The 12,725-nt window shown below is 41.4% G+C and overlaps 1 protein-coding gene across 2 annotated transcripts; it reads right to left on the bottom strand.

Annotated features, from left to right (window-relative positions):
* Positions 1-181: 181 nt before the first annotated feature.
* Positions 182-11,715, bottom strand: LOC136716988 (D-glutamate cyclase, mitochondrial). Of its 2 annotated transcripts, XM_066694450.1 has the most exons (14): positions 11,635-11,715; positions 10,292-10,404; positions 9,791-9,944; positions 8,234-8,399; positions 6,437-6,587; positions 6,217-6,339; positions 5,883-5,923; positions 5,717-5,795; positions 5,216-5,476; positions 5,019-5,118; positions 4,265-4,413; positions 2,524-2,643; positions 1,803-1,954; positions 182-900 (listed from the first exon to the last, which is right to left on the bottom strand). In XM_066694450.1, the coding sequence occupies exons 2-14, from the start codon at positions 10,392-10,394 to the stop codon at positions 742-744; spliced, it is 1,758 nt and encodes a 585-aa protein (XP_066550547.1). In that variant the 5' UTR covers positions 10,395-10,404; positions 11,635-11,715; the 3' UTR covers positions 182-741. The 2 variants fall into 2 exon arrangements, with proteins under 2 accessions (XP_066550547.1, XP_066550546.1); XM_066694449.1 differs by having other exon boundaries at positions 5,717-5,923.
* Between the last annotated feature and the right edge of the window lie 1,010 nt (positions 11,716-12,725).

The following is a 12,725-nucleotide window of genomic DNA, read 5'->3' as shown; positions in this document are numbered from 1 at the left end:
ATACTCTGTATTTGTATATTTATATTTTTACTTTAATTTTGATACTGCCTGAGCCTTGAACAATAGTATGACAAGCATAAAGCGACACAGTGATCTTGCACCATGAGGGGGCTTGTGCGTTGGAATAAACTATACTGGAAGAACACAGAGTTAAAAGCAAAACAAAAACAAAACACGAATATGAATACAAATCTGTATTTTATTATGATTATGATTATTATTAATTTCTTAGCCGACACGCTCACCCAGGGTGAATCACAGATGCACACGATTGCATGATTGTGCATTTTGTTGTGTATGTCAGCTTCAGAGTGAATTCCCTTTATTATTAAATGATTAATTATTAATAATTTCCTTATTAAATTATTTTCATTATACTGATAATTCTATCTACATTTACAGTAACAATGTGTGCAATTCTATCAAACTTTCAATGCTTCATCATTATGTTGTATTCAAAATCAAGTCATTACAAAACTTTAGGACACCTGTGATTAATTACTGTCTGCTACATTTTTGAAGTACCATCCAGAATAGGATGTGCTGGTTCCCAAATGATAAAGTCAAGCAAGTATACCTAGTTACACATGTAGTTAATTGTAAAAAACTATTTTTTATGTAATACTGCAGTCAGCACAGGTCTGTTGTCAAAGGCAAGGAACTGATGGTGCATTCTGGGAGTTGATCTGAACTGGTACCACACAGATGGATGGGTATCAGTCTTTCCCCGCCCAGGGCTTCTCAGGCAGTACCCAGGGGCTGTACGGTGATGTCCAACAAGCTCTGGATCATGGAAGAGTGAGTGTCATGGAAAGGCAGGCCGTCCACCTCCATCCCCAGATTCCCGGTTTTCCCACTCCGAATCCCGTATTTCACCAGGATCTCCAGGAGCTTCTCCTCCTAAGAAAGAGATAGAGAAGCTGTCCTTGGAGTCTGGAAGTGCATTTCTATAAAATACAACATGACAGCTACCCTGCTTGGTGTCTTCTACTGAGCACACCAGTAGAGATGTAACGGTTCAATAATTACAGCTGAGTTGATGTGATGAGCTTAAACAAGACAACAAGACATGTAAAGGTTTTCTCATATTTCTCCAGAGCATTTTTCCAAAAGAAATGAGGGAAAACTGATTTGTATTTCCGTAGTAACAGATTCCAATTTAACAGACCTCCAATTCCTTTAAGGTTTAAAAAAAATTGTAAACAAAGAAGCTGTGAACACCCTTAAAATTTGAATTTCTGTCCTGCAAAAACATCTATACATTCCATAATTCTGTGTCACGTGCTATTGAAGAACACAAATTATTTTTACTAATATAAGTGTTTACATTTGTGTATTGTTACTGTACTTTCCCAAGCTGTTTCTCAATTTCTCTCTCTCTGAGTTGTTAATGTACAGGTTTTCAAGCTGACATTCTGTTGCTCAAGTTTCTGCAGACGTGCCCTGGTCATGTCTGATAGATAACTTGCTATTGCTAGATGGAATGATGGACCATATTAGTATTTAACTTCCTGACTATTGCATTACAATAGAAATGTGTGAGACTATTCCGCCTTTAATTATTATTATTTACCACTGTGATATGTTATTACCAGCTGTAACCAAGGCAGTGCCAGGGGACCTCCCCCTTGTAGCTTGAAAGAATTGTTTTAAAAATGCCCTGTTACCTCTGTTTGGAAAGACTGTTCACACTCTCCTGGGCATGCTTGAGTAAAGAACCACCCTTCATAATAAACTGTGCTTACAGTTCATTATTAAAAATGGTCTTCACTATTAAGGAGTCTTGTTTCCAAAAGTGTTACCTTCCTGACAGAGGGCAGAGCGGAGGTCCAAGGGCCGGTGTGGGTGAGAGTGGGTGGCCCCACGGCCTTCCTGAGGTAGCGCTGGTGGACAGGGCAGTAGTGGAGGGTGTGAAGAGCACAGGCCACAGCGTAGCCCCCCCAGTTGGACACTCCTAGAGAGGGGAACGGATGAGCACTATCAGAGGGAGACTCTGGAGAGTCTCACAGAAACCCCTCCGCAGCACGAAGGGGGTTTGACTCTCTCTGCTTATGGGGGTTCATAAGGTTGAGAATGACAATATAGATGCATAAACAAAAGTAATGATAATTATATGTCACACTTATATAGAGCCTGTTACCCCAACATTTTATTGAATAATTTATAATATTACATTAAGCCTATGAGCTCAAAATTCAGTTCCCAATCTGGGCAACTGCACAGCCCGTGGTGACAAGACGTCCATTGTGCACAAGCAACTCTGCTACCCTTGCAAGAGCCATAAACTTATCCCTCCCCTCTGTTAAAAATAACAGGGCTTTACTGGTTTCTGTTGATTTGATATATTAATTCATCAAAATATATTAAACTAAATAAATGTGTGACTAACATTCTTCTGTCTTCCTTTTCTAGTGTTTTTTTCTGTTATTAATCTACCTATCCTGTTGGACAGGGGCTGAGGAATGTTGTTTTTGAATGCTGTGTTTGTTAAACTGTAACCATCATAAAAAAAGAGGCACTTACCAGCAATGATGGTGAAATCGGCTGCCACGTCACAAGCAATCAGTTCCCCTTGGGGCATGTACCTCCTGACCGCATCTCTCACCTTCCCCATGCCCAGCTCATTGCCTCCATCTCCAATCCCTGCAAGGCAGCCACAATGTGAGCTCCAAGCCCCTGCATCACTGTGGAGTCTTCAGCTACTCCAGCTCTACCAATCTCTGAATGTCTACTAACTGTTTAAGCTGTCACGCCTTCCACTAACTGCCTGGAACTCCCCCCTTCACCCAAACCCCTTAGAAAACTGCCTGTAAACTCTTGCAGGCATTTACATGCATCAAGGAGGAGATTCTCTGTTTTGTGGTTCTCATACATATGCCAAGGCTGCAATATCTGAGTAAATATACAGTACTGTGCAAAAGTTTTAGGCAGGTGTTGAAAAAATGCTGTAAATTAAGAATGCTTTCAAAAATAGACATGTTAATAGATTATATTTATCAATTAACTAAATGCAAAGTGAGTGAACAGAATACAAATCTACATCAAATCCATATTTGGTGTGACCACCCTTTGCCTTCAAAACAGCATCAATTCTTCTAGGTACACTTGCACACAGTTTTTGAATGAACTTGGCAGGTAGGTTGGCCCAAACATCTTGGAGAACTAACCACAGTTGTTCTGTGGATTTAAGCAGCCTCAGTTGCTTCTCTCTCTTCATGTAATCCCAGACAGACTCGATGATGTTGAGATCAGGGTTCTGTGGGGGCCATACCATCACTTCCAGGACTCCTTGTTGTTCTTTACGCTGAAGATAGTTCTTAATGACTTTCGCTGTATGTTTGGGGTCGTTGTCATGCTGCTGAATACATTTGGGGCCAATCAGATGCCTCCTTGATGGTATTGCATGATGGATAAGTATCTGCCTATACTTCTCAGCATTGAGGAGAACATTCATTCTGACCAAATCACCAAGTCCATTTGCAGGAATGCAGCCCCAAACTTGCAAGGAACCTCCACCATACTTCCGATTGTGAAGGGATGTAAGCATGATGTGTCTTTCATCTGCTGCAGTAAGTTTCCTTGGCCGACCACTGCGTCTATGGTCCTCAACATTTCCCGTTTTTATGTGCTTCTTCAAAAGAGCTTGGACAGCACATCTGGAAACCCCTGTCTGCCTTGAAATGTCTGCCTGGGAGAGACCTTGCTGATGCAGTAAAACTACCTTGTGTCTTGCTGCTGTGCTCAGTCTTGCCATGGTGTATGACTTTTGACAGTAAACTGTCTTCACATTGTTAGCTGAGTTTAGCTGTTCCTCACCCAGTTTTATTCCTCCTACACAGCTGTTTCTGTTTCAATTAATGATTGTGTTTCAACCTATATATTGAATTGATGATCATTAGCACCTGTTTGCTATAATTGTTTAATCATACACCTGGCAATGTGCCTACAAAATCCCTGACTTTGTGCAAGTGTACCTAGAAGAATTGATGCTGTTTTCAAGGCAAATGGTGGTCACACCAAATATGGATTTGATGTAGATTTTTCTTCTGTTTACTCACTTGTTGTTAATTGATAAATATAATCTACTAACATGTCTATTTTTGAAAGCATTCTTACTTTACAGCTTTTTTCACACCAGCACTTTTGCAGTGCTGTAAATGTGTTTGGTTCTCTCAGTCCCTGCTTGTTGATGACTGTTTTAAAATGTTTCCAGTCTTCAGCCTCTTTCAAAGTCCCATAGGAATTAAAGTGTTTTCTTGAGTACCTGTGGTGCTGATTCCCGGGATGGTGCTGGCCGCTGTGAACAGAGCATCAATGGGATCCACCAGGTGTTTGATGTTGACTTTCCTCATGTTGTAATAGTTCCCATCAGCAGCCATTCCAGCACGCTCTATTGCCACCAAGTGGTCATATCTGAGAAGGACATAATACAGGAAATGGGTCATGCCTGAGAAAGACAGTATTACAACACTGACTTCAGTGTCTTTGCCGAGATTCCAAATGATTTCCCTATCGCTGTGTGGCTGTCAATATTTGCCTAGCAGTGTAGTCAGGGCTTGCCAACTAGTCCAACTGCATTTAAACCGGACACCAATGCTTAAACAATAGGTTGTCTGCATGTTATGGAGACGTATGATTGCTATTCACTTCTTTCACAGTTAAAGACAGAAACAGTCAATCTTGTGTATTACTTTTCTATTTGCAGCAAAGAAACATAGAGAGTGACCCCCCATGATGCAGCGCAGGTTGTACAGCAATTTAGTCAGCCCCCCAGTTAGTCTTGAAACTTTGGCCATGTTTGACTTTGCAATGATAGATGCATGTCGGTGGAAAAGCTGAGTCGTGCTAGGATTGTTACACCTATACTTAGATCTGTGGCTTTTGAAGTTTAAGCAGGCCACAAAGACAGCACAGTGTGTCTTTTGGGAATCGGGCAGCTTCCAGTAGCTACTAGTCATTTTTGAAGTCTTGCAGATTTACAACATGAAAGTCAGTGTGAATGTGGCTTTACCAACTACCTGGGAGTTTTAGGATCACCATCATAGCACAGGAACCTCAAGGCTGAATCTGCACTAGAGTCTTGAAAGCTGAGCAGGGGAACTGGTGTCTTCAAAATGCCTACATTCAAAATGCAAAGTTTTCTTTTCCATTAGGAAGCCAAATCTTAAACAGTTACTGTAGCCTCCAAACCGGTTAAGCCTGTAGTGGGCCTCACCTTCCTCAACCGCATCCTCTATGATCCTCCGGTTCATCTCTAATGCCCGGTGGTCAGTTACTATGGCGACCTGTTTGCCCAGGGCCTGGAGCATGGCTGCCATGGCGATGGCCCCGGGGGGCCCGTCGGTCTCCTCCGGGGGGTTGTGGTTGAAGTGGGTGGGGAAGCCGGTGGTGATGAGGACAGAGGCAGCATGAGACAGGGACAGGCAGGCCTTGAGGAGCTCGTCCGGGACAAAGAGGGCTTTGATGCCCCTCTCTCCTGCAACACAAAGCAGCCGGGGACTTCTGAGAGACCTCAGAGACAGGAGTCAGAAGCAGTCAGTTTTCTAGCAGTTGATAATGAGCACCAGAAAGCAATACTGTTTTATTGTTTAAAGTATTTTACATTTTACAAATAAAAACATTTCAAATTTTTAATACTTGTGTAAGCAATAGGCAGGGCTAATTGTTACTGTAATAAAGTAATTAATCTTCACATAGCGGCGGGGGATGTGTGTACCTGGGTCCGCCCCAATCTGCGTCTCTAGGGCTCTGATGCTTTTGACGGCAGCAGATGAGGCCAAGCTGAAGTGCAAGGGCTGCTGGGAGATACAGAAGACGTTGGGTATGTCTATGGGGTCAGGGCTGGGGGCAGCAGTTGACAGCCCCTTTTCACAGTCACTTACAAACATGCAGCCAGGGGAGTGGGTGAACGCCAGCGGGGGTTCTGAGACAGCGGCAAAAACACAAAAGGATTAGAATGAAAACTGACAAGAAATTTGTATAAATTGTATTCGTGGTAGAATATGTGATTAGGTTTCAAGATTTTTTTTTTTTTTTTAAAAAGGCATTTGATTAGCTTGAATAACAATCCCTGCACATGTTAGACTTAGGTTAGACTAATGTTTATTACTCTTTATCTTGGAGCATAAACCGACCACATTCTGCTAAAGTTTGAATCTGTACTTTGGACTGTGCTACTGGACATCTCTGTAAGTGCTGTGTTTGTCCTGTACTCACTGCAGCTCTTCACAGCCTCCAGCCCCGTCACCCCACAGGCCCAGAACACCGGCACGTCCCCCTGACTCAGCTCAACCGCATCCCCGTAGTCTGGCCTGGACAGGTCCTCCACCCCGATCAGGCCTGAGGAGGCAGCAAGCAGAGAGCGTCACTGGGTGCAGAGGCTGCTTGTGGCAGCACCCCGTCGGGACGCTGGAGCGGACAGTAAACGAGAGCAGACCTGGGTGTCCGATGTGGATGGGGGCTCCGTGGCTGTCGTGGGCGGGGTGTGTGGCCTGTGTCACCGCCTCCAGCTTCCCCTCGGGCACAGGCCTCATGGACACCACCAAGTTACACTGGAATCTGCCCACATCAAAGCATGGCACCAAGGTCTAGGAAAAAAAGGTATTACAGAGAGGGAAAAAAGTATTTGATCCCCTGCTGATTTTGTACGTTTGCACACTGACAAAGAAATGATCAGTCTATAATTTTAATGGTTGGTGTATTTTAACAGTGAGAGAATAACAACAACAAAATCAAGAAAAACGCATTTCAAAAAAGTTATAAATTGATTTGCATGTTAATGAGGGAAATAAGTATTTGACCCCTTCGACTTAGTACTTCGTGGCAAAACCCTTGTTGGCAATCACAGAGGTCAGGTTCTTTTAGTTGGCCACCAGGTTTGCACACATCTCAGGAGGGATTTTGTCCCACTCCTCTTTGCAGATCCTCTCCAAGTCATTAAGGTTTCGAGGCTGATGTTTGGCAACTCGAACCTTCAGCTCCCTCCACAGATTTTCTATGGGATTAAGGTCTGGAGACTTGCTAGGCCACTCCAAGACCTTAATGTGCTTCTTCTTGAGCCACTCCTTTGTTGACTTGGCTGTGTGTTATGGGTCATTGTCATGCTGGAATACCCATCCACGACCCATTTTCAATGCCCTGGCTGAGGGTAGGAGGTTCTCACCCAAGATTTGACTAACACCTTGTGGGTGCTGCAGGATTTCAGTCCTTCACAGCGTAGTGTGTTACCAATTGTTTTCTTGGTGACTATGGTCCCAGCTGCCTTGAGATCATCAACAAGATCCTCCCGTGTAGTTCTGGGCTGATTCCTCACCGTTCTCATGATCAATGAAACTCCACGAGGTGAGATCTTGCATGGAGCCCCAGACCGAGGGAGACTGACAATTATTTTGTGTTTCTTCCATTTGCGAATAATTGCACCAACTGTTGTCACCTTCTCACCAAGCTGCTTGGCAATGGTCTTGTAGCCCATTCCAGCCTTGTGTAGGTCTACAATCTTGTCCCTGACATCCTTGGACAGCTCTTTGGTCTTGGCCATGGTGGAGCGTTTGGAATCTGATTGATTGATTGCTTCTGTGGACAGGTGTCTTTTATACAGGTAACGAGCTGAGATTAGGAGCACTCCCTTTAAGAGAGTGCTCCTAATCTCAGCTTGTTACCTGTATAAAAGACACCTGGGAACCAGAAATCTTGTGGATTGATAGGGGATCAAATACTTATTTCCCTCATTAACATGCAAATCAATGTATAACTTTTTTGAAATGCGTTTTTCTGGATTTTTTTGTTGGTATTCTGTCTCTCACTGTTAAAATACACCTACCATTAAAATTATAGACTGATAATTTCTTTGTCAGTGGGCAAACGTACAAAATCAGCAGGGGATCAAATACTTTTTTCCCTCACTGTATTTCTATGTCAGTAACATTAAGTCTGGTCTTTGGCTTGTTTGGCTAGTGCATTCAAATTAATTGTGGTTAATGGTGAGACAATACAACCAGTATGTGGATATCAACAAATTTTTTGCCTGTTGAATAAGAGTGTGTTACAATTAATAAGCTATGATGTTTAAAAGATGGGCAGAGCTATTCTTCTCAAACATTCACTCGGGCCTTGGCATGACCTTCAAAGCTAAAACCAGATGTAAAGGCAGACAGTAGAAACATCATACATTGGTTCATGGTGCTTACGTTTAATTTTGAAATGTGACATGCAAGTACAGTTCAGTGGATATTACCTTGTAAATGCTAGCAGCCCGTTTCTGGTCTGTGTCCCCAAGAGGAACCCTGGCCTTCAGGTAGAAAGTCACCATGTTGGACAGATCCTCAGTATTCTCCATGAGACTGGGCAACTGGCCTGTGAGTTCCCCCTTCTCAAACTTATAATACTGTGTGCAAAGTGTTCTGTAAGAAGCACAAGAAGACACATTTCAAATTTCACACGGCAGGTTTTTCTCTGAAGATTCTCGGTAGCAAAGCCACTTCCCCTGTGCAGATAAGTACATTTAATTTATATGTAAGACACATCATGGCCAATAGATGTCACTACATTTCAAAATGATCTCCCATGGTTAGTAATGCAGGGGTTTGACTGGAACACAATTCAATGATATCATTCACGGACAGGAAATGAGTCGACATCATGAAAAGTACTTTTTTGTTCCAGTCATTTGTGTTTGTATGTGTAAAATGATTTTGTGGTTTAAAATATGTATTAAATATATTTAATTTAAATATTTAATCTTATTTTATTTTCATGTTGTCGTTTTACATGTGTGCACTATGGCTATAATTTTCATTGTGAATGAAAATTGGAGGACAGTATATACTTTCAGAAGTTCTCGAATAAACAGCAGCGTAACAAAGCTTGTTTTTCATTTTTAATAGACAAGGACACATTACTAAATAAAAGAGTCTCAAACATGGATTTATGTAAACTGAACAAAAATATAAAAATATAAACGCTACATGCAACAATTTCAGAGGATCCTACAGGTGAAGAAATCGGATGTGAACGTCCTGGACTGGTGTGAGACATCTGTGGCATTGTGTTGTGTGATAAAACTCCTCAACATTATTCAGTGGCCCCAGCACAAGGTGTACTTGTGTAATGATGAAACCATTAAATCAGCTTATTGATATGCCACACGTCAGGTGGATGGATTACCTAGGCAAAAGAGAAATGCTCACTAACAGGGCTGTAAACAAAATATGAGAGAAATAAGCTTTTTGTGCATTGGAAAATGTCTGAGATCTTTAATTTCAGCTCATGAAACCAACACTTTACATGTCGCGTTTATATTTTTGATCAGTATATCTATCTATCAGGGGCAAGTACAATAATCACATGAGTTTTATTATAACCTCATAATATATAATATTATATTATCCATCCATCCATCCTTCTTCGAAACCACTTATCCATGTGGGTCGCGGAGGACACCGGAGCCGATCCCGGCATGCATAGGGCGCAAGGCAGGAATACATCCAGGATGGGATGCCAGTCCATCGCTGGGCATGTATGCATGCACGCACGCACGCACACACACACACACAGGGCAATTTAGCGTGGCAATATTATGTTATATGATGTCTAATTACATTTGTAGACAAAACAGCAAAAACAGGTACCAGATAAACTATGGAGGCAGTGTGGCTAGTAAGCAAAGTGCTATGAAACCATTAACTTTATGTAGACTTGGGAGTATTGAATTGACCAAATCAAATAACTCTGCTGATCTGCTTAACTTGTATAGGCATGTCCTTCCTTCAGATACAGTTCAAGAGAAACACACCTGATGTCTGAGCTACCGGACAGTTTTGGGCATTGGAACTCTCCTGGTTTGCTCCTGTACAATAAAGGCAATGGACCACTGTTGGCATGGCAGAAAGATTCAAAGCTGTCAGCAAGATCCTTATGTAGTATCACAACACTAGCCATCCTGAAACCTAGAGGTATAGGTATATGAAAAACAACAACACTGTATTAGCTCAAATTCTGTAATCTATAATAAACTTCAACAAACACACAGTAACATTGGATGAACATAGAGGGAAAAAATAGGGTCATCCAAATATTTAAAACTGATTGTGCAATGTGTGCGTGCCTAAAGACTGAATCAACTAAATAGTGAAGATGTTAGATACCACAGACATCAGAAGACACTGAAGTTCTCCAGGTCCAGGGCTGGTCTAATCTATCAGGTTGACTGTATTTGTAATTCCTCTGCAGTGTTGCAATTCTGAGTCTTCGCTTTCGGTCTTGTCTGTCCCGAGGTAGAAATGAATTGCCTTACCTTCTTCCATTCCTGAGATGTCCCTGGCTCTTCGTGTCCCATCTAGCATCAGTTCTCGGAACACCGAGGCAAGGGACGGCCTTAACGGTGTCAGACGTAACATTGGAGCGCTCCTTGAAGAACAAGAACAGTGAGAAACAGTCTGCCTATGACGAGCCAGCTCAAAAGACATTATTACTACAAAGTACTGTATTGCTAGCATCAAGTTAAAATGCAAATGTCTAGAGCTGGTTAAGTCATAGTTTTAATCTTCTTTACATTTAAACAGCAGTGGATTTTGTCCATACATTGCTACCACCTCACAAATACATGCCCACATAGAAAGGGCATCTGGTCTCATTCACTAAAGGTAAATGGGGCATGTTTTCTAAAAATCAATCAAGGATAGATTTTTTCAGACATGCCCTGCTCCCACCCTACTAACAATCCAATATTTAGGTGCTTACTTATTGAATCCATATTCAGACTTACTACAATGACAGTTATATGTATTCAATTATACTTTGAATATAAAACAGGCAACCATCCTACATTCAAAACTAAATCAGCATTATTTTGTATGTGTGTACTACCTTAATGCGGGGCAGTTATTGTAATTCACACTGAATGTTGGTTTTAGGATAAGATGACAAAGTGGTCTAGTTTATTTGTGAGGGGAACAGACCAGGACAGGCCACACTTTCTTTTTGCAGTTTCGTTAACTGTCTTTTTCTAGACAATACATAAAGACCAGATTTGCATGAATCACACGAGCACCAACATGCAGCCTCTGGCCAGCAGCTTCAGTACATTAAAAGCTATTACAAGCATCGTTGTAATTTGCATTGCTAATTACAGAACTATAGCTGCAGGCTTCTATGCATTACAATTGTACAATCATGGGGAGCTAATTATATAAGCTGACGCAATTGGCAGATATTTACGGCTGGGCATTATTATACTAATAATACGTTATATTGCGTTATATAAGTTAAGCAACTGCACATGAAATTGCATTTTGTTTCTCCGTGTTGGCAGATATCGCTGGAATACCGAAAATGTAATGTTTCGCGCACACATACACACCAAATCCACCGTTAAAGTAAATTAATCGAGTTTATTCAGTCAAAATGTAAACGAACTAGGTTTACAAACCCATTTTTTTCTACAAACATGATTGAAAATTTCAGAACTTGAAAGAATAGAGGTTATACATCGAGGAATTATGTTATTATAAGATTTATCACTTATTTAATAAAGATACTCCTCGGTATAAAATGAAACATGATTGAAAACAACACTCTGCTGTAATGGTAGGTTTAGTGAATATTAAATACGTCTCGTATCTCGTATAGATACCTCACCTGAATCTGAAGGAAACAGAAGCAGAAACTTGCAATGACGCCAGGCTGAAGCAATCGAGCTCGTACTGTTCGCTCAGGCCAGACACTAGCAATCGAACAGGGATTATTACTGGATCGAACATTTCTGATGATACGACATTTTTACATTTCAGTTTCAATGGCCATTTCACTGGCTATGTATTTTGAAAGTGGGGGTCCACTTTACGTTCATAATCATTATAGTATTATTATTATTATTATTATTATTATTATTATTATTATTATTATTATTATTATTATTGACATAGTGGTTGAGCGTTGTAAACATTAAATCAGATTAAATTCTGTATTATCACGCGTTACAAACAATGAATGAATTGATGTAAGAGGAATAACACAAACATTAAATATGCACATCATCTTAATTCTAGTGTTAATCACATAAGATTAGGGTCGGGTTACAGGGTTGCAGACTAAGTTTGGGGTTAGGGTTTAAATGATAGTATACTTTTATTTATTCATGTGATCAACACCAGGACTCAGTGAAAGTGCATGACAATGTCATACGGCATTCCTATGGATTCACACATTTAAAATCGGTCCCCATTGTAACGTGTTACTAGTATCAGTATTTTAATGGCACTGAAGATCAGTCTGACAGCTGACACTGCTTTCTGCTTAGGCTATATGAGTAAAATAACACACCTGAGTGAACAAATCGTCTTCTTATATTCTTTAATAAATCAAAGTGTGACATATTAATGGCACTTTTTGTAATCTGTATATGAATCCCCGACGTCCTTATGCAACTGCAGTGTTTTTCTTTCGTGCGGGAATGCAGTACTACTACAACCGCCCCGTCATTCGCCTCCGAAAACTCATTCGCATCCCACCGCAGCGAGATAAGGAGAGTAGGCGGGAAAATGCAGCAGCAAGGAGGCCCGACCATTTTGAGCGTCAGCTCCAGTGACCAATAAGCGGACGAGCTACCACGGCCAGAGCCAATCAGAGTGTCGCAAAGACGCGGGGTAGTTTATTTTTAAGGAGGGGGCTCCTAACCAGGGGCAGTTGATTGGCGGAAATAGTGTCCAATCGCTGGTCTTGATTTCGCC

Source organism: Amia ocellicauda, chromosome 21 (genome assembly GCF_036373705.1).
Source record: "Amia ocellicauda isolate fAmiCal2 chromosome 21, fAmiCal2.hap1, whole genome shotgun sequence".
In the NCBI taxonomy this organism is placed as follows: Eukaryota; Metazoa; Chordata; class Actinopteri; order Amiiformes; family Amiidae; genus Amia; species Amia ocellicauda.
This window is presented reverse-complemented; position numbering and strand designations above follow the sequence as displayed.